This window comes from Callorhinchus milii, unplaced genomic scaffold, assembly GCF_018977255.1.
Source record: "Callorhinchus milii isolate IMCB2004 unplaced genomic scaffold, IMCB_Cmil_1.0 Scaffold5, whole genome shotgun sequence".
Classification (NCBI taxonomy): domain Eukaryota; kingdom Metazoa; phylum Chordata; class Chondrichthyes; order Chimaeriformes; family Callorhinchidae; genus Callorhinchus; species Callorhinchus milii.
The window spans coordinates 10,656,275-10,680,928 of NW_024704746.1; the positions used below are offsets into that span (position 1 = coordinate 10,656,275).

A 24,654-nucleotide genomic window follows, 5' to 3' on the forward strand; every position below is an offset into this window, starting at 1 on the left:
GGCAAGTGAACAAAGAATATTTTTTTACCAACAAAAGTGCACGTATTGTTTTCATTAGTTTCAGTGTTAAGATTAACTGCACTCTGATGCACGTTTCCCATTCTATATCCATCTCAGTTGCCAGAAGAAGCTTTTTCTAAAGATGAGATCGAGAGGCATTTGAATGAAAAGGTGAGGTTTAGGAAGACAAAGTCGGTGGAACTCTCTCACTGTGGTGCACCGGAAGTAAATGAATTGCTAGCCAACGTGCTCAGAACGAACGATGAAAGAAGCAAACTTGAAAACAATTTATCGAAAAGGGGTCAAAATGCTAAGGGAGGTCAGTGTGACCACAACAGATCAAATTAATAATAATAGGATCACATTGGAGGACCAGAAGCTTCTCCTATAAGCCAATAATGCAAGTATTTGACCTTGAATTATACTTGGGAGTGGTTCTCGAGGAGCACCTTTTTTTTNCATAGGTCTCTTTTCAAATAGGTGACTGTGTTTCCAGGTATCGACATAGGTTTGGAGTTCCATAGGGCAATTTCAGGACAGAAATCAGGAAGAATTTCTTTACCCAGAGGGTAATTAATGACTGGAACAGGTTATCAGGAAGGGTGGCTGAGATGAGGGCGTTGGGATTCATTTTAAAAACCACTTCATGCTGTGTGCAAAGACAGGAGAATCGGTATTCTGGAGGGATGAGAACAAGTGGGTCAAAGGGCCTTTTCCATCCAAGCCAATTTTGCGAATGCACTTCTACAGATACTTATCAACCTGGCCCAACAAACATTATCAGTGTTTCCCCCCTAGTTTTCAAATCAGATCAGCTATTTTAGGGAAGACCAGGGATGATAACTGGGGGAATATTCTGGTCTATGCAATTTGGGATAGAACTACTTGTAGATTAATTTCACCATTTGGGTAAACCAATTTTTCTTCAACACACAAAATCTAACAATAAAATAAGCTAACAATGTTTAAACACCACATAAAAAGCAGAAAATCTGTGCATCTTCTGCTTACAGATCCAGGTTGAATATGTGGATTTCAAGCACATCTTTGTTTCACGTTTCCAGTGTCTGCAGTTTGCTGTTATTTCACACAGAAACTTCATTTTGTTTCCAAGTAAATGTTTTACCTCTGCTTTGTATTGAATAGTGCATATACACTTTTGCTGGACATGAAGCCTTTCTCCACATCTCGGATTTTCAGGTTGTCTAATGGCAGCATATATTTTTTCTCTTTTTCCTAGGCAGAAATAAATAGTGTAACTGGGAGAGGCACATTGATAAAGCCTTTTCTACTTATACATACAACTGAAAGTACACAATTTAAAAAATAACATTTATTTATCCATATAGATAAACATCCATTTATTTGATTCCGGATACTTTTTATTTGTGCATATTTGTGTAACTTACGCATATTTAATCAGGCGAATGAATACTTCTGTTTTTACTTTTATAAGTGCAGGGTTATGTTCCAAATGGATTGCTTAGCACCACATCACATCCAGAGTTTAGCCACTGTAATGTTAGTGTTCTGGTAAAGCCGCTTGTTGGAGAACTGCATACGTTTCTGGTCTCCGCGACATAATCATGCCACTCGGAGCTACAAAGGAAGTGCAGAATAGAGGCTGATCCCAGTGTTAGGACACAGCAATCTTATTTTTGAATCAACTCTTTGCTATTTTAAAACAAGCTTTAAATATTTTTATTCCGCAACTTAATCTTTGAAGCCGAGGCCATTTGAACATTCAATGTATTGTTACCTACAACAGAAGCAATTAATAATAATTGCACCTATCAATTTATTTTGCGCCATAGTCAATGTGGTCAGATCAGTGGGAATATCTGCAAGATATTACATAGAATGTTTGTATAGAGTGTTTATGTAGCTCTGCAGACTTCTATCAAATCTTGCAGTTTTTTTGTGAAATGGAAAGAAACAAAGTCAAACTTTCAAACAAACCAAACATGTCTTCATAAAGAGGTATTTTTATTTCATACCATCACAGATTTTTAATGGCAATCTACAACATGGCAGTGTTTCACTGGTCCAGATGCTTTGACCGCCATTTCTTGAATTGTGGAAGGCATTTTGTAGGTACCACAGGAGGATCAAAATAGTCACTGGTTTGATTGTGGGAGCAGCAATTATGTACCAGCAAAAGCCTTTTTTAAGGTCTGCTCAGAGCAATGAAAATGCTGGCAGATGTAATTCGATACAACTCAAAACTGGCAAATCAAATTTTGATGCTTTTTTTAAAAAAAAGAACATGAAAGCATAGAGCTCATGGTTTTCAGTGGAAAAACACGTGTATTGTTACTCAAGCATTCGGAGCTTACTGACTCCACTAACTTGATTATGGTAGAACACCCTTTATAGAGTATTATCTTATACATCTTATAGTTGAATTACGCTGAATAGTTATTGCATTTTATGCCTTTATGCAACCAAAGCTCTCGGCTTCAAAGCAATGAAGTCGACTCATTCCTGTTGAATTAATATCAGTTGAGCTCAATTACCACAGGGGTCTTCATAGGAATTTATAAGGTACTTCAGTTGTGATGTTATGATAATCGAAATTGGACTATGCTGACTTGTTAGAAAATTAGAAACACCTGTTTGAAAAGCAGAATGGAGAATTTCAGAAGTGAAGTTTTTTTTTCTTGGTTTGACAGAGAGTGATGATTTAAAGGATCTGTTTCTTCTGCTATGTTTATGCTAAACCCTCTGAGAGAAACTGCGTTTAGCCGAGAGCAGGAGGATCCGAACTGAATGTGATTGACCATGGGTCAAACTTGAGTGTTCCTTGCTGTGCTGTATTGAGTTACCAATAATATGCGATTATGCAGTTGCTGTATAATCTATTGCAACCCTTTATTTCAAATCTGCATTACAATAACAGAAATGAGTCAATTGCCAGTTGGCCATTCACTAGACACTGGGGGCGATTCTCCTCTCATCAGAAAATTTACTGTCTTTGGCAGGCAAGCAAGTCTTATTCGCTCCTGGTCAGTTAATTTACTGACCTTGGCAGTGTGAGCCTATAATCAGAGAATAAGCTGCGCTTGCTCGCCTGCCAAGGTAGGTACTTTTTCCAACAAGTAGATAATTTTTGAAGAAGTTAACCCTTAAACCACCAGCAGATGCAGGAAAGTGACCAATTTTCCTGGGTGGCTAGTTTGTGTAAGTTTTTTTAAGTTTAAATCTAAATTTGTGTAGATTTGCCGAACTGCTCATTGGTACATAATCTGAAAATTTAGGGTAACAATGGATGCCATACGTGGAAATGTGGTCCATTCCCAGCACTATCCTTTACCTTTGAGTGCTCGATGGACTCTAAATATTAATATATTTCAGATTGTCAACTGGGGGCTGAAATGGACTTTCAAACTGCTTTTAATTTCTCACTGATGGGATGCAAGTCTGTTCTCTCTCCGAGTTGGAAATATTCTTCATGAAATGCGTTTAGGCAATTTCAAGTCAGGTCCAAGTAGCTCAAAGCCCACAGAACAAAACTGGTCAGAAACTCACAATCCTAAGGATGTCTGGTGTGCAAAATTAGAGATACAGGAGTCAATAATGGAAAAGAGAGGGGTATGTGCTCCGGTATTAATGTTTATGTTCCAAGTACACTTACCAGCTTGGCACGCATTAAACAATGGCGCTCCACTTAAGCTGGTAACAAATGGCCGTTTATATGTGTGCTATGAAATATCTAATGTCCAGTGCCACTTTCACAAGGCCATGCAGAAGCTATTTTTACTTTCTTATGCATCCACTGGTCTCAGGGGACTAACTCATATCTATGAACAGGTGTAAGTTCACTGAACATAGCGAGCTATTTTGCAGTGTTCTATCAACTTTACTAACAAACACCTTTTTGTGGATCTGATCTGAAAGTTAATTAGACAAATTTAGCTGCTCTATACTAAGATTGTCCCATTGTACACGGACCCATACAAACGTAAATTCGGTATTAAAATTGCCAAGCAGCACAGACATGTAATATGAAATTGAATGCCAAGTTTATACTGTTGGAACCAATACTTATTCTAAAACTGAGCACATACAAAGTCCTCTGCTAACCCAGTGTTCACTTTCAGTGAAGAGCCAGCCAGACAATCACTTCTTTATCATTAAAAACGGTTCCTTGAAAGTTCTTGGCATTCCATTTACATAGCAGAAAGCAAATCGATTTGTACCATCTACATTTATACCATATTTCAGTGGAAATTGCTGCCAGGTCGAAACGACCACAAGTTGGTCTTTGCAGCCAGGCTCCCGCGCAAATCATTTTATGATGAACACATTTGCCCAATTTACACATTTTTAAAAAATGTCTCAAGTAGCATGAGGATTGACCACTGCCTTTCTCTGATTGGTTCTCAGTGCTATGAATTCTCTAGCATTGTCTCTAAAATCCAAATCAGGACTTTTTTAACAAAAATAGAGATCTTTTGGTAGAAATAATGTGGTACAACAGATCGAACAATTTGTATTTCTACATACTTTTCTAGAACAAGGGCAGATGGATTAAATTCAATACTAAAGCTTGGCTAGAATGTCTAAAGTGTGACTTCATTTCAGCATCTGTTACATGCAAATGATTTCTGGTTCTGCATGCAAAAGTTGGTGACTTACTGAAAGTATTTCATTGCTGTTGTACAAGCAATTTGAAACTGAGTAAGTTCACAAGTACTGTTTCGTAAATTATGCTTCTATGCATAAGTTGGTATTATTTACACCAAACTGACTGGCTTTGATTAAAGACCGGGTTTTCTCCTTCTCTTCACATAGTGTATTTTGTTACTGAACCAAATCAACAAAAATGCAGTGCTGGCTATTGGCAAGACATAACCTAGAGAGTCAGAATGTCTTAAAGCAGCTGGGAAGTATACTCAGGCTTACTCCACCATTTGATATTCACCCTAGTCTAAACAGTGTCTAATTGCAATGCAACTAGATGTTTTAAAGCTGTACTGTGCAACTGAACTTCACACAGCTTTATATCACACTTTTGTACATGATATTTAAGCATGTAATTCATGCAAATCACCTATTTCACAGAAGACGTTTTTTAGTTAAAAAAAGATACAAGTTCTTTGGCGATCGGCTAACAATTCAGTTAGCAAAGCCAGCCAAAATAGCTAACAGGAAATAGGAAGGCTACATGTGGAACTAATTACTCATGTGTAGGCCATGACAGAGAACATTTCTCCAGACTTTTCATGAGCTTCACTTTCAGGAAGTAGCTATAATTACTGTTCAAGTCTAGAGCATGATTCTTAGTACTGACAGTTCCAGCATATGAGAGGAGGCCATAACCCCTTTCTAAACTGAACAGAAACAAGAGTAAAACTGTTGCAACTTTGAAACAAATACAGGTAAATATAAGTACACTCCCTCACAATGAGTACTATTTACTAACCTAGACGTAGTTCAATTTGGATGATTGTTATGTATTTTCCTTAACTCTTCAGAATTACTACACTAAAATAGTTCATCTTGATTTTACAGCTTTTCCATACAAGGGGCCCACTTCCTGCCTCGCTAGAAAAAACTGGCCCAAAGATGAAATAACTGTTTAGCATTACACTAAAACATCTGGTACCATTTTATATACAGACCCATGTCTGAGAGCAGGCAATTCTAGCGGTCTCTCCAGCGGCACAGTGCATACCCAATCTCCCTGGGGTGACATCATCCCATATATGGGCTGCTAGGCCCAACCCTCCCTTTTTTCTTGTCCTAAATTCATTGCCAGATCTCCGTCTCCTGCAAATGTGCCACGTCAAGGCTGGAAATCAGAGTTCTTTTAGAGTCCAGTTATGCAGACCAGCGTATGCAGACAACAGTGGATGCTGATCTTGGTGTGCAGGTATAATTTCTTTGATGGCGAAAGACAAGTCAAAAGGTCCTGCTCCGTCGGCCCAGTGTTCAGACTACCTGTTCAGGACAATATTGTTGTACAGTAGTCTGCACATTGGTTAGATTGGGCATGGGAAAGCAGCAACTGTGACTTTCTTTTATAGTTTTCCAAGGAAGACAGAGGTGAACTGTGCAACAGTAAGAACAAATATTTTTATTTCTCCCAATTTGTTTTTCTTTGAAAGAAACAAGGTAAAGATGAGGAATCTCTTCCAATAGGAGGTCCTCAATGCGTAGTATAGGGACAGGAGACATTCTGCCTAGGCCAAATGTTGGACAAGACCTGGCCTATGACCTGGCGAACCTCAGTGACCTGGTTCTAACACCACAGATGGAGATATCTGCCATATCAATGGAAGAAAGAACAATAGGTATTCTATTCTAAGTAGCACTAAGGTCCTCTCCACGGTGAAAAACTGTTCTTCACTGTTCTTTTTTGTGAGCACTTACCTCACAAGCAAAATTCAATTGTATCAGGACTAATTTTAATATGTGTGCCTTCCACATTTATATTGTAGGACCCATTAAGCTTTTTGAAAATTATTTAATTTTACTTTGAAGAATTCGACTGTTTAATTATATGTAAAGAAAAACTCAGAATTTTCTCTCTCCTTTGCCGTAAATTCTTCACTGTTTTAGATAGTTTCTGCGCAGTTTTTGTGAATCAGCATTTAATCAGTTAATCACTGCTTCTTCATTCTGAGGGGCTCCTTGATCTGCAGCTTAATCTGAGGTGAGTACTTAAGCAATATTAGGCTGCTGGACACTAGTTCAGAAATGCTTTATGAAGTTTAAAATGCTAAACTTAAACTTTAGGACTTGTTTTTGTAATTTTACAAGTTTCTGCAGAAAATATACCCAGTAAAACCGCACCCGTGCATACAGAACAGAAATAATCAAACTTAGGTAAGTCACGAGGTAATGATTACCAGGTCCGTGCTGGAACTTAAGAGCCAATAAAACATCCTTTTCAATGCGACTGAAAATATAATCAAAAGTCAACAGATTTGTAGCTTGCTTAATTTTAGAATGTCAGAAAAATCTACGATAGACTTGTAAAGCACAGATGTATGAAGCATGAATGTACAAAAGATTGTGAGCATTGATTAAGGAGGAAGGTATTGGACATTTTTTTAAAAAAATATGCAAATAGATGAAGAACTAAAATGTCTAAAATCTGAAAGCCTTTCTTGGAAACAAAAATCCCTCATGCCTGAAAGGCCTCGAATGTAGAGCAATATTGTTTTCAAAGGAAATGCTTACAAGTAAGCATTGACCCGCAACTCTGATAAGTTTGATCTATCTGCCTGACTTACCCTTTCTGTTTTTAGCAGCTTCAGTTTAAGATCATATCTACTGCACCACAGTCATGAAACTTCTGCATTAATTGACACATTTTGCGAAACAGGTTGCCTAATGACCTAAAAATACAAGGGGAAGCTTTTATGGAATGCTTCTAGAAATAATTTAGTTCAAAAATGGTATTTTGTGTGTAGCTAATGTGTTACTAATTTTGCGTCTGTCTGTTCACAGCTATCTTTTGCATTACATTTTTAACTGAGTCATGTATATATATATAAAATGTATATATATTATGTATATTATATATATATAAAACTAACAGCACTGTATAACGCTATCTCTATCCCGATGCAAAGCAGAATTACCTTCTGAATTGCTTCCACATGTTTTGATTAGATTTCTAACCAAAAATCAAATTTAAATTAATCGGCGAATAGAAGGAAACTAATTTCAGAGTGCAAAATTAGCCATTTCCAATTTTTTTTTCAATCATTTCAAATAATTTCCAAGTAATTGGCTTGCCAGTTTACTTCATTACGAACTTAACTTCTTAAACAAACACCAAATATTCATTCTGAAATTATCCGCTTTTGTATGTTTTAGCTCTTGGAGATTCTCTTTTAAAAGGATTTGTAAGAATTTAGTAAAGCACTTGATGGAAAATGTGCCACATCTGACTCTATGTCAGATCTTATATTTTGTGAAAGTACTGGGGAAAAAACTTAAATAATGGAAAAAAAATTATCATCGGAAGAAGCAGTCAATAAACTTTTAATGTGATGAAGGCATATTAACACTCTCAGGACTTTGTTGCAAACTCTGTGCACAGTTAAAGAGGGAGAGAACATCGATTTCTGCATTTCTCATAAGAAATTGAGATTTCCCTTATTTGTTTTAGAACACACTCTTGCTGATTAACGGGAGGCAAGTTTACAAAAAGAACCAGTCTGGAATAACGTATTCAGGGAGCTTCTGTTTCCTAGTTATATTTGCATATAAATAGCACAAAGTCACTTCCACGGTGGCAAACCAGTGTGAATCAACCACAGAATGTCAATGGTGACAGTTACATACACAGCCTAATCTGCTTTGCGTTCCCCTGCAGGTAATGAGAGGACAAAAAAAAATTAAGATAACTCGCAGTTTACCACCACTCTGGTCTCACTTTCTTCCAGTTTGTTCAACTTGTCATTACTATCAGCTACTGATGTGTTTACATTAGCTGCAAAGAAGCTCCAGTCCTCCTAGGCCACAAATGACCACGAAAAGTAGCTATAGATGAAAAGCTGTGTGGCTGCTGAACTTACACTTGCAGAAAGCAACATTCTATATGCAACCAATTACTTGTTTATGCTTCAATTATTTTCATTGTTTTATTCATTTTTAAAAAATCCATAAACATCAAATATTTTTTGCATTGCAGAACATCCAGAAGCAGATGTCAGGGTTCTGATATTCAAGGTTTCAGAACCACAGAAAATTAACCAGAAAAAAGTACAAGCTTGCGGTTGTACAGTATCTTTGTTAAAGACCAATGCGTCATCCCTAATAGCTTGGGTAGGTCCATATTGGTCACTGGCTTGTTGGCCTGTTGAGCCATTGAATTCGGTGGCAACCAAAACACATGGCAGCTCATACACCATCTGTTATGATACTGCCTCATTCACTTTGCCATAGTACTGTCAGAGGGAGGGCTGCCATCATTGACAGTATAGTGAAGGAAGAATGTCCTTGGGATTATTTCACCAATAGCCTAGTCATTTAAGGTACTACCCGGTGTATTACAATATAGTATTAAGTTTACAAACCCAGAAGGTTCGATTAAATCTTGGTCTGATCTCATTGGAGCGAGCAATTGGAGCAGTAGACTCAGAGTCCCAGGAGAGGGAGAAGAAGATCTACCAGGGATCCAACTCCTGATTTCCATCTAGTGACCACTGCTGGAAAAGTACATTTCTCCCCTGGTTGAGGGCAGGATAGGGCTTGTATTTAATCCCTATATGATAAAAAAGCTGTTGACATTCACACCTCATGCGTGAATAATGGTCACTGGTATGAGGCACCCATAGGTATACACTCCACCAGTGAAATTTGGTGACAAAATAAACACATGATCAATGTTTAGGTCTGTAATAATAATAATAATAATAGTAGTAATCCTTGCATTTGATATAGCCCCTTATCACGTCTTTGAGACATCTCAAAGCGCTTCACAGAATATACTGTAAAGTGAATTGACTGTATATTTTAGCTTAATTATCTGATAGGAGAAACAACTACAAATGATATAGTAGGATGTTATCTGAACAGTGAGTTCTATAATACACTAGGGGGATATTTGATTTTCTATGCAGATCCACAAATCTTTATTTTTATCCCTGATTAGCAAGGAAAGGTGATATATATTTGCCAACCAATTTGTTCAACTGCAAAAAAACTTGCACTTATGTAATGGCTTTTATGCAGGAAGAAAAGTGTTTCATAAGGATGACAGGGAGAAAACGAGTTTTTAAAGAGAGTTTTAAAGGCAAGGAGACTGAGGCATAGTGCCTCAAGGATCAACCATTGATGATAGGAGAAATGGGGGGAGAAACAAGCAGGAAGTGACAGTGAGATCAGAGGGCACAGGCAGGAGAATATGGTTTATAGAAAAGAAATATAGCATGTGTTTAAACCCATTCTAAAATTAGAACATGGCAGCAATGGAAATGTAACTGAGGACAAGTAATAAATTAAATGTCACTGCATCCTAAAACAAGCATATTGGACCAGTAATTGAAGATTTCATTACTTAGAATTAAACATGATCCAGTAGACATTTAAAAATATCCACTTCTGTGGATACAACATGATTAGTCAACAAATCATAGCATTATTTGTTTAGGGTCAAAAAACGATCCACCAAGACAGCATCAACTAGGAGTAACAAAAATCGGTATAATATTATTGGTTCAACATTCAGGCAACACTGCAAATCGTCACTAAAACAGTTTTTGGTACTGCATCAATGAAGAGTATACTGCAATTCTATTTCCAACAAAAGCAAAAACAAGATAGTGATAAATTGTCTCCCCACTTGCTTAGAAACATTTAGTCTTCACTTGGAAGATGTAAGAATTCAAACAAATTTACATTTCCGTCATGGAGAAATATCATAGCTATTGATCTATTAAAATATTGTTCAATTCCATGTCGCACAAATTTTTTTTAATATCGCCTGCTCATCTTCATCCACTTCGCAATTAAAGTTTGATTTATTTGAATAGTTTCATTAGATCAGTGATTGATTGAGCAGCAACGGTCACTCAGGAGAAGAAAATCAAAAGAAAATGTCATAAAAACATAAAATCAGAAATCCCTAAAACATTATGATATCAACAAATGTTTTAGTGCGCTTTAACGCTGACGTTGTGTATATTTTTGTGGCCTTGATTCCATAAGAATAAATATGATTTTTGTTATTCTGTGCTATACATTTTGAGTTTTATTTCTCATCTCCAATGTGTATTACCAAAAATACATAGAACAGGATTTCTGTGCACTTCTGTAATTCTCCTGTCAACTGTTTTGGAAGTTCGTCACCTGCTGTTAATGTCAAAGCACAGAAGAAAACAAGAACTAACGGACTCGCAATGGCTGGATGGAGTTGTCATGTGTCTGCCTGTCTACACTTGCTGTGCAGAAAATCCACTCACCTGTACAGCAGGCACAGACAGGCAGTCGCATGACAACCCAGCCTGACTGACAGCCACTCAATTGGATATCAAAGGAACAACTCTCAGTGAACAGGCTTCATGCGACTTTTGAATGATTATTTGCAGCAGAACCGTGCAGCTGCGTTGTTAAAAGCACTTTTGTTTTAGGAAAGAACAGTGATGATGGTTGCCCAGTGTGATAATGTACAGGTACATATACAGGCATTCAATTCTTCTCATGGGTAATCAGAATGTTAATGGATAGGCTTGATCAAGACACATGACAAGTCAACCTTTTGTTAAAGATTTAAACAATTATATGTTTCAATATTTAACAAAAGCAGACAGCTTTTCTGTGTCGTACAATTGTTCCAAAGGAGCATATTTTAATAAAGTGACACCCAAAAGGAGAGGATATTTACTCTTCGACACTTTTCCATTTTAAAATGTTGGCAGTAAACACAGTGGTTTGTGAAGGATGTGAGAATGAATAAATAATAAATGATACAGATACAAGCTGGAGCAATAATAAACCACAGTGTGCAATATTGATAGTATCACAATGTGTTTGGAGCAGGATATACAGCCGATCACAAAATATTTACAATTTCTCAAATCCAATTTCATTTCTGTACATGGTTACTGTTTCAATCTTATCTATATGTGTCATTTTATGTCATAACATTTTGTTAACAGTGGAGTTGGTTGTTGCTTCAAATAAAAAATGTAGTTATACATTTCTATGTAAACACCATATAGACCTGAACTAATTATTTATTTCTCTTATTGAATACGCAATTGATTACTGAAATATTTAAGGATGTAATGTACAGCCTGACATCAAGATCACATTCCGGAGTTACCTAGGACGAGCTCCAGTTTATTTGGAGTGTATTTTAAAGATAAATATATACATATTTAAGAACATAAGAACATAAGAATTAGGAGGAGTAGGCCATTCGGTCCCTCTAGCCTGCCCCACCATTCAAAAAGATCATGGCTGATCTATTCTAACTCCACCTACCCGCCTTATCCCCATATCCCAAAGCAATAATTTCCCAAATAATTTCCCAAAGCAATAATTTTAAAAACATACTTTGTTCTGTTAAAATATTAGTGATCTGTACAAAATAATCTAAAAAGCAGATCAAATACCTTAGGTTTCATGCATTTTATTTTAGGTTGTATATCTGTATATGTCTCTACTTTGAGGAACTTTTCCACCCTTAAGCATCAAGTGACACAGCACCACAAAATAGATGCTCCACCTCCAGGCTATTAATACACATACACTGCTGCCAGTAGCTGTCCTGACTCTATAGAAATACTTTAAAGTAAATCAAGTACCATTGCTACCTCTGGAGGCAAGGACCCACCTGAAATTGTCTTTTCGTGCCTCTTCAGAGGTAGCAGACTCAGAGACAGCAATTTAAATTCCATATCCAGAGGCTTATATCACCATTTGTTTCTGTTTGTGGGCCACTGGGTTAATGCTCAGCATGTTCATGCAGATCATTCATGCGGTTTCCCACTGATTGGCATTTATGAATCCCAAATGAAAGCCGTGAATGGAACTTTCAAATTACTTGTGTGTTTCCGAAGCTGTGGAATCCATTTTAGTTGAAATGAGGCTGATTCCACAGAACATGCAGTACAGGGTATTACAGAATCTGTTGCAGCTCTATACCAAATTAATCTTCGAACAATTAATTTTTTAAGTATCTGACCTCTGCATCAAGTAAATCACCCCTACTGATATGTAATTAGTCAGATACTGCTTGTTTGATTGTAACAGGTGCTAATATAACCTAATGCTTTTCAAATCAATAAATACAATCTAAGATATCACACAAGTGAAAAACTCGAAATTACATGCATAAGGGAGATATGACAGCTTTTTACAAGGATTATCTGTAACACAATGTCAAGTGTTTTATATGAGAAAGTCTTGCTATGTTCTACAAGTATGATAGTACTTCCTATTGCCAACTAGGGCACCTTTAGTGAAGTACTTTACATAACATTTACTTTGTACATAACATATAAAAAAAAGGCTTTCAGCCAGATGCTTCTAGAATCAAGTTTCTAAAACAGAAGCGTTCTGATGTACCAATCCCCTGCCAAGTTTTACTTACCCTACAATTTGCATTTATATAGCACCTTTCATGCCAGAAGGATGTCTCAAGCACAGTTAGCTAGCTAGGTACCCTAGCTTGAGGGAATTGGGGGGTGGGCAGGGTAAGTATCAAGTATCATTCTTCAACCTGGCTCAGTTGGCAGTATTCTTGACTGTGAGTCAGGAGTTGTAGGTTTATAAGCCCCATGTAGGAATTTCGAACTTATAAGAGTTTAAGCTGACGCTTTAGTGCAGTGCTGAATGTGTGGTGCATTGTTGGAGGTGCTATCCTTCTGATGTGACATTAAACCGAGGCCCCTTCTAGTTGTTCAGGTGGACATTAAAGATCCCACTATTTGAAAAGAGAAGGGAGTTTCTCCCGGTGTCCTGGCCAACAAATCCCCCAAATAAAAATTGGTTATTCACTCCATGGCTTTGTGTGGAACATTGCTGTACGCAAAATTGGTTGCCATGATCGCTCACAAAATACAGTCACTCCACTTTACAGTATATCCTGTGAAGCACTTTGGGACGTCCTCTTGATATAAACATAAAAGGCACTATACCAAATGTAAGGATTACACCAACAATAACCCTTAACTTTGCCTTCCACATTCTTGCAGCTCATGTTGAATTTCTGGATAGTTTTACCTGGTGTATTTGGGTCAATGTGAGTGCCAGATTCAGACAGTCTTGAATACTTTAAAATGGAACGATCAAACTGTGCAGCTGGATTTAAGCCAGATTCCAGGGGAGCAAGGATAGGAGCTAAAATGCTTCACCATCAAGCTTCCCTTCTCCCATTTCAAAATGATTTTTCTCCCACTTTCCAGCTCACCTAAGATTAGGTACACACATGGGGCCTTGATAAATGATACTGTTGCAAGGAACATGCTTGCTCGCTTACCTCATTATCCTTAAACCAACAGAGACTCTCCGCAGTCAACACAAACCAGTACTCCTTAGAGCCTCCTTTTCTGATACTAATGTTGTTGATGGTAAGCCAGCCTTTCCTGATCACCTGCAAGGAATTACGAGTATGAAAAAGGAAATGTCACCCATGTTAAAAGTACACTTATGTTACATTTAAAAAAGTTGTCACTAATGCTGTCTTTTTACTGGAACTTGGAGAACAATGCAGTGGTTTCTGCTTGTTGTGCTGGCACTACAGGAAAGTTACACTGACAATGCCATCTCAGTTGTTAAGATCCTTCTGGAAATTAGATCATCTCCAAATAGTGACTTGAAATTACAGCAAAACTTTTGATTTTGTTTCATAATACCTTGCTCTATGCGTGTTGATATCACATCAATGCATTTGTTTTGGGACCCAACGCCTTGGGACGTCCTCCCGACGTGAAAGGCGCTATACAAATGTAATATTGAATTGTATTGGTATGTCCAAAATTGAATATCCAACAATTCCAAGATCGAAGAACATACAAATATTGCAGTTCTGAAAATGGTACTGAAAAAAATAAAGCGCATAAATGTCAATATCTCAGCACTTATAAAAAAAATTGACCACTGACTTGCACTTCTTTTCTGCAATAATTTTGAGTTGATAAAAAAATGTTAACTCTACTCTGTCTTTGCAAAATTCTGTGTATTTGACAGGTTTTCAAATAAAAAAAACAATTTATTACAGTATTATTGGTGGTATGAACTTTGCAATATCAAAAATATATGCCTCAGAAAATATCAACTGCTGTCACAGTTGAGATCCAGTATGGTTTACTGTTTCACTGAGCCACAAGGTTTGAAGCTAACAATAATTTTGAAATGTAATATTTGAGATTTGATACAGATTCCAGTATTTGTGTTTGTCAATTTATCGCTCTGAATATACAATGCCACTGTATCCTACGCCGTGACTGAGCTTTGCTGCAGTATACAGAAATTACACTAGAATCTCATTTGTCAACACCTTGGTAATGAGGGAAGCTCACTATTCAGGTCACATTTTCACAGTGTATTTTCCACTGGGTCAGCAATATCCCAAACTAACTAATGAATGTGCCTCACTAATACGGTCAAAGTAGGCCAGTCTGAAGACCGGCTTTAATGGCAACTTTCTACTGTTCAGACATCTGCATTGTTTACGTGTCTGCCCTGCTCTGCTTCAGCTCACACTCACTAGCAATCTATTCACCTCAAACCAGAATTGTCGGATTACCCGAGGAGTACAAGCACACAAATTTTCCGCTAAATGTCTGTTTCCTTCAAAACAAAACAGGAAATTAAACAAAATAAATCAAAATGGCAAAATACTGAGATGATTCTTCAGATTAAAAGGTATTTCTTTTCATTTAACAAACTAGTGCAATATACACAGCGCAGTGGTGACATTTGTATGAAGTGCAGAACGTGCAGATGATCAGCTAGAAAGCACTTAAGCACAAACCTCATTGAAATGGATAGACGCATCTGGCATCTGAACTTGTTATGCCAGATGAATGTCATCTATTTCTGTGAAGTTTGGATAATAACTTGGCAACTACAAATTATTTTGCAATGCAAGCTCTATGTGCACAAAGCAAAAGGAAATTCTAGCAGATTAGCTCAGACAAGTTCAAAACACTCAAGCGCTAGTTGTTGCCAGGAAAAAAATAGTGGCCTTCATTTAGTTTAGGGTTAGACTATTACCAATGAAGTGGTTTTCTGGTTATAATTTTAACTTTGACATTTGATGTACAAGTCTCTATTTGAATCAACAAATTTTAATTTACCCAAATTTAATTTGATTTCCAGTCTTAGTCATAAAACTGCTTACAGTGATGGAGAAATCCATACTCATGGAGACTTAATTTGTTCAAAAAATAGATATTTGTTAATCATTCAGAATTTTGTAGTCAGTATTCTCTCCTGCATTAGGCTCCGTGGGCCCGTCACCCCTATCCAGCTTCACTCCCTATCCCCCAGCTCTGGCTCCCACTTCTAAAGCATTCTTCTTCCCAATGTTTAAATCCCTATATACATGCAAATTGTTGTTTTAATGTCATATTGCCTAAATGCACAAATTATAAATGTATTAATTTCAGTTCAGTTTTTAATCCCAAAACATGGTTATTATGTTAATTTATAATGGGAATTTACCAGAAGCCACACTGCAAATTAAATTTGCACCATTAACCACGGCACAGTTTCACACATACTACAAAATCATAAGGCTGAGATCTGTTGCAAGTCACAAGATATAGGTATATAAAGTGGTTCCAAATGTGTTAAAATGAAGTTAAGTATACATTATTTTATGCATTTTTAAATTTATAGATGCCGAAATACTAGGGATCTGGTTGCAGAATACAGTCATAAAACTATTTCCCACGTTTGAAACACGTATCACCGAATTCCATTGAAGCTATGAAACAAAGCAGGCTGGCAGACTAAATACTTCACCGCCATTTTAAAAAAAATTATAGAAAACAAAGCTGAGATCACCAGCTGAAGTGAAATTTCCTATTCAAAACAATTTGAAGGTAAATCCGACTAGTTGCTTACAAATTGCAGAGGCTTAAAAATGATTAGCAGATATATTAACAAAAAGCTCACCACAAATGTGCAAGTTTAGAATGTCTTCATTATATATGTCTTATCAATTGACATGAGTTTATCTATGTCTTATCAATTGACATCAGCGCTTTGGGACGTCCTCCCGACATGAAAGGTGCTCTATAAATGGAATCTTGTTGTTGTTGATGAGTTAGGAGCTTTCTTTTTTTAAAAAATTGGCTATTCTTAGTGCAAATTAAGCAAGAGATAACTACCTTGCAGATAACTAGAATATTGCATTAAGAATCTGGCAAATACTTGGAGAATTTAGGTTCGGAATGTCAAAGATTAAAACAGATGTGAAAAGGATACCGTTATTAAGAATCAAGAGCAACTTAACCTTTAATCTTAATCACTGAACTTTATAAGATTCAAAGCTCTGCAAGTGGTCACATATTCATAAAACCAATAGGAGATTGTTATAACGTTAAGAGTCATTAAAAGCCTGAATACCTCATCAAAGAGACTTGGATAATGATCTTGCCAGTTTGTAAGGTGGTTTTAGAAATGTGGAGGCTCAAATGCTTGTACTACTGCTATCTATTTCAGTTTCTAGTTCTAAAGTTTCATCAACATACAAATACAAATTCACACGTGTGCATTAAAGCAATTAGTATCATTGACAACCCTTTTGTTTTTTTGTTGTATATTAAAGGGGGAAAATAAAGGTCCAAAGGATTAGTAGCAAAGTGAAGTTCTGCGCATTAACTGGTTATTGATAGACAGGTGTGAAAGCTACAGAACTCAGTAGAAAAGCAATAGTACATCTTACAAAAAACCTTAGCTCGTACAATTTGTCTCAACAGTGGGAGATGGGAGCCCTGAAAGAGCAAAACAAAAGATTGCAACAAAGAAATGCATTGGTAAAATTGTGGACAATAAGACACATAATTAAACACTAAGAATTATTTTGGTGACTATCCCCTCAAATGTTAGGGTGCACAAACTACTGCATAGTTGTTTAGAGGCTGTACAGTTAAAGATGGATGTAGGAACTACCATTACATTTACTGTAAAAACCACCAACCCAAAAATAAGTTGGTACAAGAGTAAAATAAAGGGAATAGTATGAAACAGATATTGCCCTACCTGTCGGTTCTTCTTCCCTCCCCACTCCCAGCCAATTGTATAGGAGGTGTACACATGTCCTTATTATTGACTACATTACACAAAGAGAACCCAGTCTACATACTCACCAAAAATTCTTCTTTCAAGAGGTAACAAAAAAAGGTAAATAAAGGTGAAATTAGTTGTGATGGAGAGCAAAGGGATGGGGGAAAGATGTATTAAAGAAAGAGTGTGAGAAAGACAAAGTAGCATAGGTGACCCCAAAGATGTAAAAGAAAAAAAATGCGCAAAGTCAGTTCCAGCAAAACAAATTAAGCAATAGATTGAAATAATATTCAGAAGCAAATCTTCCACAAATATGTAAATCATGTAATGGTAAAGAACTCGCCAAAAACATTTACATGTTGAAATATTGTAAAGAAGGCAATGTAAATTGAAGTAAAGATTATTCCTTTTTTTTAAGAATGAACACATTCTTCTATTTCTAAGTATAGGAACTTTTACCTGATTCTCAACAGAGCTCTTCTTGGAAAGCTGATTACTTCTTTGCTGAGCACTGGATTACAAAAAGACAAGATATTACATAATATGAAACAAATGAATTTTAATACAATTATTTTTCAAACATTATAAAGCAACCATTGATAAAAAAGAACGGAAATGAATGTTTTACTGTATTAATTATACATATTTTGTTCCTAAAATGAAACACACAATTTGTTAGTAAAATATAGAGCAGGAACAACTTATTTTTGTAATGCCTTGGTAACAAACAATTGCTTTGTTTTGATTATGTATCTCAATCCAACAATAAATATCTAAACATGCCATGTGCTTAAATCAAAAAACAGCAATAAGTGTAAAAAATACAATTCTGCAGTAACTATTTAGAATCCCACCCATATCCTGCACCACATTTCTCAAAGTATTTGGTAAAGGTCCACAATGATAAATTTGGTTAGAGTAAGTTACAAGAGGTATGAATACAAACTTTAGTGATTTGCAATACCATTTCAAGACCACTGTGTTAATCTGGTGAACTGTACAATTATTGAATAAGCCATGAAAGCTTAATCTACTTGATTCACAAAGAACTAAAAACTACTTCTAGAATGTATCTGGTTACATACTTTGTAAACCCAATGAAGTCTTCATGGTTGGTGTTGATATAAGACAGCTGGATATCAATCAGCAATAACACCTAAAAAGGCAAAACCAAATTGTTAAGCTTTTTAACCCAACTCCTCCTTCCACAAAGATTTCTCAAATTTGGTTGCTTTATAAGTTGTTCATTTCTCTAGCAGACGATTTCGACAAAAGATAGCCAACTCTTCCACAACTTCTAATGAGTGCATCTCAATGCTTTGGAGCTCTTGGGAGGTGACCTGGTTAAATGGAACAATATTTGCATGGAATATCAAGAAATTAACAAAACAATAGGGCTACAAGGACAGTTTTTTGCTACAATATAAAGCTGGGATGTAAATTGTGCAAAACTTCTCTACATATTGCATTATATTAAACAATGGAGTTGAGAGCAAGTAACAATGATGTATGTTAACCTGGTTCTTTGTCTTTCCTTCTCTTTCTCGTACGTGGCAGGAAACAATCTTTTCTGTCTCCTCTCGCAGTCTTGGATATCTACCCAGCTGTGAAGGCAGAGCTCTGGTTTACTTCAAATCAGCATGAATAGACCATCATCAGGTTAAATCTATTGTGGTTCATAGCACCAAATTAAATTTGATTCATTTTGTATCCTGCTTTTAACAGGGAATCCACTATGGAATGGAATGAAGTTTAAAATGTCAACAGCTTGATATTTGACATGTTTCAGCAATGAGACAAATATTTAACATAGTGCTAAATAAAAACAATGCAACTCAAAGCACTGATTGGAAAGTACATGTGATTTGTACATGATTCAATTCATGACACATCTACTGGATTTCAGCTCACAATGTTTTGTTTAACTTTCAAATGTTACAATACTTCAGTCTAGATTCTAATTGCTATCTTCACCCATTATACTGAGATAATATTCTCTCCTTAATTGCAGGTTTGGACATTATTTCTATATGTCGTTATATACTGTAGTAATGTTTGACATTATTATTTGATACAAGATGTAGGAATACAGAAGCTCCTGCCCATACAACAACAACAAAATTACATTTGTATAGTGCCTTTCACATCGGAAGGACGTCCCAAGGAGCTGGACAGACAGAGTTATGGACCCGAGCTGAGGGTCGGGGTGGGGGAGGAGGAGGCATGGGGGGAAGCAGGGAGATCGAAAGCACGGTTGAAGAGGAGGGTCTTGAGGTGGGTCTTGAAGGTGGTAAGGGAGGGGGTGAGATGGAGGGACTGCGGGATGGAGTTCTAGAGGGTGGGGGCAGAGTGGCGGACAGCTCGGCCGCCAATAGTGGGGCGAGCAAAGCGGGGGACGTGAAGCAGGCCAGAGTCCGCTAAGCAAGCAGGATGGTAGGGGGTCGGAGAGGTAGGGGGAGCAAGACCATGGAGGGCTTTGAAGGTGAGGACCAGGATCTTGAACTGTATCCTCTGTGTGATGGGCAGCCAGTGGAGTTGGGCAAGGATGGGGGTGAGAGGGTCGCAGAGCCTAGTGTGGGAGAGGACACGGGCTGCAGAGTTCTGGATGATCTGCAGCCTGTGGAGGGAGGAGTTGGGGAGGCCGACAAGCAATGAGTTTGTGTATTCGAGCCTCGATGTAATGAAGGTGTATATAAGGGTTTCGGCGGCCTGCGGTGTGAGACAGTGTCGGAGCTGGGCGACGTTACGGAGGTGGGGGAAGGCAGAGCGGGTCGTGGCGCGAATATGGGTTAGAAAGGATAGTTGAGGGTCAAACAAGACCCCAAGGTTCCAGACTGGCTTAGCAAGGTGGAGTGTGCAACCATGGACGGTGATACTGTCAGCCCAGTATATTTGACATTATTATTTGATGCAAGATGCAGGAATACAGAAGCTACTGCCCGTATAGTCTATATTGAATATTTGGCCAGGTAACTATTTTAGCAGCCTAGGTAAAATTAAGATAAATCCATCTTAATCAGAAACTATAATTGCTAACAAAGGTTATTCTAAGTTCAGATGAACAATGGGTCAAAGGTGACCTGGATTCAGCTAAAAAGGCTAGAGAACCAAACAGTAAATCTTATAAAGCGTGGCATTCCAATAAACAAAAATGACATACAGTATTGTCAAAGTTATAAACCAGGACAATCTCATGCTGCTAAACAGATTGCAAAGAGAATACAATGAATTACACGTTAAAGCAACACTGAAGTTTCAGGCAGAACTTTTAAATGGGCCTTATAAATTCCTGGGATGCAATTCATTCTGTTTGCTCTTGCTTTCCCTGGTATTATTTAGTGGTTATTGATAGAACTGATAGCTATAAATTAAGGTAAAAAAAAATGTAAGTACTACCTCAAAGTGCAATTCCCCAATCTTAAAAAGTATAACCCCAAAGTTCTGGTCCGATAAAACTATTTTTTTCTTCCAGTTATCCAGTTTCCATATTCAGGATTTAAATAATATAATGACACTTAGAATAAGAAGTAAAACTTCCCTTGAAAGCGTATCAGTATCCAAAATAATAAAGATAGGTTATAGAATAATCTTCTTTTTATATATAGAAATAAGAAATATTATTTGATAAACTATATTTCCACATCTAAGTAAAATGTTTTGTATAAGTTGGAAGCTGCCAATGGATGTTCAGTTATGATTTAAATGTCTACCAAGCTATCTTTATAAGCAATTTAGCGATTCACCACAAGATGGTGCAGACCAAGAATGCAGACCTCTGCCTTGGCAGCAATTCACAGCTAGGAAATGAGTCATCGCACAAAGTGGCTTTCAAAAACAGCATGTTGCTCAACAGTTGCAGCTGCAATAAATATTCTTTAATGCCTTGCTGACTATGCTATTTACTCTTCTTGGGCGTTTCTGAAGCATATGTGGCACTATCACAAATAAAGTTTGAACAGGATTAATAATGAGGGAGGTCCAATAAAACACTCATCATCCAAGAACTTACTGGCGATGAAAACATCAACATTCCTGCCCGCCCTGAAACCTGGGTCACTCCAGGCGACACTTTCCCCCTGACAGAGGCCACAGCACCCAGCTACACCTTCCATCATCCCCATGACCTATCCACCATGGTGACAGTGTGGCTCTCATTTCCCGGTCCCCATTCGGCCTATCCCTTTACTCTCTGGAAGCTTCCCTCCTTTGAGCACCTTACCCTTAACAACCCTCCAACCTTTCCCTCAAAATTCTCGTTACCTATCGCACAACCCCCCCCCCCCCCAGCCCCCCCAAGCTCTCCTGGACCTTCCTCTCTGACATCTCCACCGTTATCTTCCCTCTCCCCCGAATGCCTTCTCATCCTAAGCGACTTCAACCTTCACTTCACCCCCTTCTGCTCTACCTCTGCTGATTTCTCCTCCCTCCTCTCCTCCCTCAACCTCTCCCTCTACATCCACTCTGCCTCCCACGTCCGATGTCACCCTCTCGACCTGGCGATCACTCGGTGCCTCACCGTCTCCACCTCACTATCACGGACAAAGTCATCACTTCATCTCCTTCAACTCCTCAACCCCTCTCCCAGCGGCCATCGAAACCCACCCCCATCTGCCCCCCCTCTCTCTCGGATGCCTCGGAATCATCTGAACTCCTCCCCCTCTGGGCTTCCTCTGCAGTGACCTATCCTCCTCAGTCACTCTCCTCCACAATTTCCTCTCCACTACTCTTGATACTCTTGCTCCCCTCACTTCTCAAACTATCTCCTACTCACAAAACTCACCCTGGTACACCAGCCACCACCACTCTCTTAAGGCACAGGTGCGTGCCGCTGAATGCACCCAACTCAAATCCAACTTAACGGTCCATCGGTGACCCTATCACCCCCATCCTCGCCCAACTCCACTGGCTTCCCATCAGACAGAGGATAAGTTCAATATCCTAGTCCTCACCTTCAAAGCCTTCCATGACCTCACTCCCCCTATCTCTGCGACCTCCTAACCCCTACCAACCTGCGCGCTCCCTCCGCTCAGCGGGCTCCGGCTTGCTTCACGAACCCATCTCATCCACCCTAGCATTGCAGGCGAGCATTCAGCCACTGTGCCCCCACCCTGTGGAACCCCATCCCAGTCCCTCCGCCTCGCCCCCTCTCTTGCCTCTTTCAAGACCCATCTCCACACCCTCCTCTTTGACCATGCCTTCGATCGCCTCCTTCCATCCTTGCCCTCCCTGATCCCGACCCCTAGCTCGGGTCCGAAATACTGACTGTCCAGTGCCTTGGGACGTCCTCCTGTCGTGAAAGGTGCTATACAAATGTAATTTTGTTGTTGTTTGAGAGCTTCTTAAAAAGGGCAGCGTCCTTGTGGACGTTACTGATAGGGTGTGGAATTTAGCTTCATTCTTGCATGCAGTAAAAGTAGTACCAAAGAGTCCATAAGTGGCCACATCCTCATGCAAGCTTCTTGCATGCAGCAGTATTCAAAATAATTCATCTAGTTTGTCTTGTTTTTATTTCCCAATGTAATCAATGTTTTTCATGTTTTCAAAACCTCATTTACTCTAAGTAAAGCTTTTTTCTTCATACTGTTCAATGTGGATTGTGGTTTAAGTTCATGCAATTTATTATTCATGCAACATATTTCAGCATAGGTAAATATAATGTATCTACTAAGAGTTTAAGAATTTTGATGTTTGTTTCAAATCAGTGGAGAAGTTCCCTGTCAACAGACAACTATGGCTCACTTTGATGCATTATTATTCTGTGATCTGACACTGATATGAACTTTTATTTCACTGAATGTTATCAAGGTTAAGTATAAACAAAATATGCTATGTACTTACATGTGTTAACAAAATAATAGAAATAAGAAACAAACATTGATGCAGTTCTTTACCTTTATGCTACATTGTCTAACTGTATTTATTAACTCTTGCATAACCAGATCTACACACTTTATGCAAGGCTCCTTCAATTTCACAATATGCTTCTTCACGATAGCTTCAAAAGCCATATCAGGTGTAAACAAACCTGGTCTGTTGAAAGAAAGAGAGAAACATTATTTTGTTGTGGTGTGTATGTGTGTGTGGGGTGGGGGGGGGGGGGGGGGCGGGGAGAGATGCATTGTAAAAGATAATCACATATTAAAATCTTCACCTTCCTGACAATCAATCCAATCATAAGGATTATTATCTTGTGATCCAATCTCCCAAGCTGTATGGAAACGTAAAAAGTCCAATTAAATAATCCTTGCATTTTTTTATTAATTCCTTAATTTAAAGTAATTCAGAAAATGTACTTCTGTTCTTATCAAGCCAAACTTATGCAGTGAAAGCTATTTGATCATGTATGTTTGTGTTCATATAGGGTTCTTAGACTTCATCCAGAACTTTTGATTTGTAAAAATTGCAAAAAAGAATGGAATCCACTCAAAATGTTTTTCCATCACCGGTATTGTTAAATTATTATTTTAGTAGATATTTCTATTTGAAAAAAAGAGATTACCATAGCATAAAGTGTAAAACATTCACATGTTTGACTAAAAACTTCTCAAACTGATGTTTTAAACACTTAAAATAAGCAATGATACACAGTCCACACAAGGCAATTTTAAACTGTATAAAAATAAAAATGCATGGATAATTTTCTTTTATTCCCACTATTGGTTAAAACACAAATTTCCCCCATTAAATAGGCAGAATTTTCTAACGAAACCAACTTGCCTGATACCGTGGATATTCTTGATAGCGAAGCTTATTTCCCTTCTCAGCTCTTTTTCATCAAATTCCATCTTAAAAAAACGGTTTTACGTAGTCCATATGTGGGTAATGTACATCGAAAAGTGACACTTTATCCATGTCACTTTATCCATCTGTATAACTATTACAGTCCTTTAAAGCTTTCAAAATGCACATATTCATTACATTCGTGGAAAAAACAGCTTCCTGAGCCCAATC

The 24,654-nt window shown here is 37.8% G+C and overlaps 1 protein-coding gene across 1 annotated transcript in view; it reads right to left on the reverse strand.

Moving 5' to 3' along the window:
- Positions 1-24,654, reverse strand: part of dnm3a (dynamin 3a) — a 64,903-nt gene that overhangs the window by 25,052 nt on the left and 15,197 nt on the right. Inside the window, exons 9-16 of the mRNA XM_042335067.1 lie at positions 24,421-24,488; positions 23,595-23,733; positions 19,221-19,307; positions 18,789-18,859; positions 18,163-18,214; positions 17,382-17,411; positions 13,946-14,059; positions 1,127-1,236 (exon numbers count right to left, since the gene is read on the reverse strand). Coding sequence (XP_042191001.1) covers positions 1,127-1,236; positions 13,946-14,059; positions 17,382-17,411; positions 18,163-18,214; positions 18,789-18,859; positions 19,221-19,307; positions 23,595-23,733; positions 24,421-24,488 — 671 coding nt within the window. The remainder of the gene's footprint in view (positions 1-1,126; positions 1,237-13,945; positions 14,060-17,381; positions 17,412-18,162; positions 18,215-18,788; positions 18,860-19,220; positions 19,308-23,594; positions 23,734-24,420; positions 24,489-24,654) is intronic.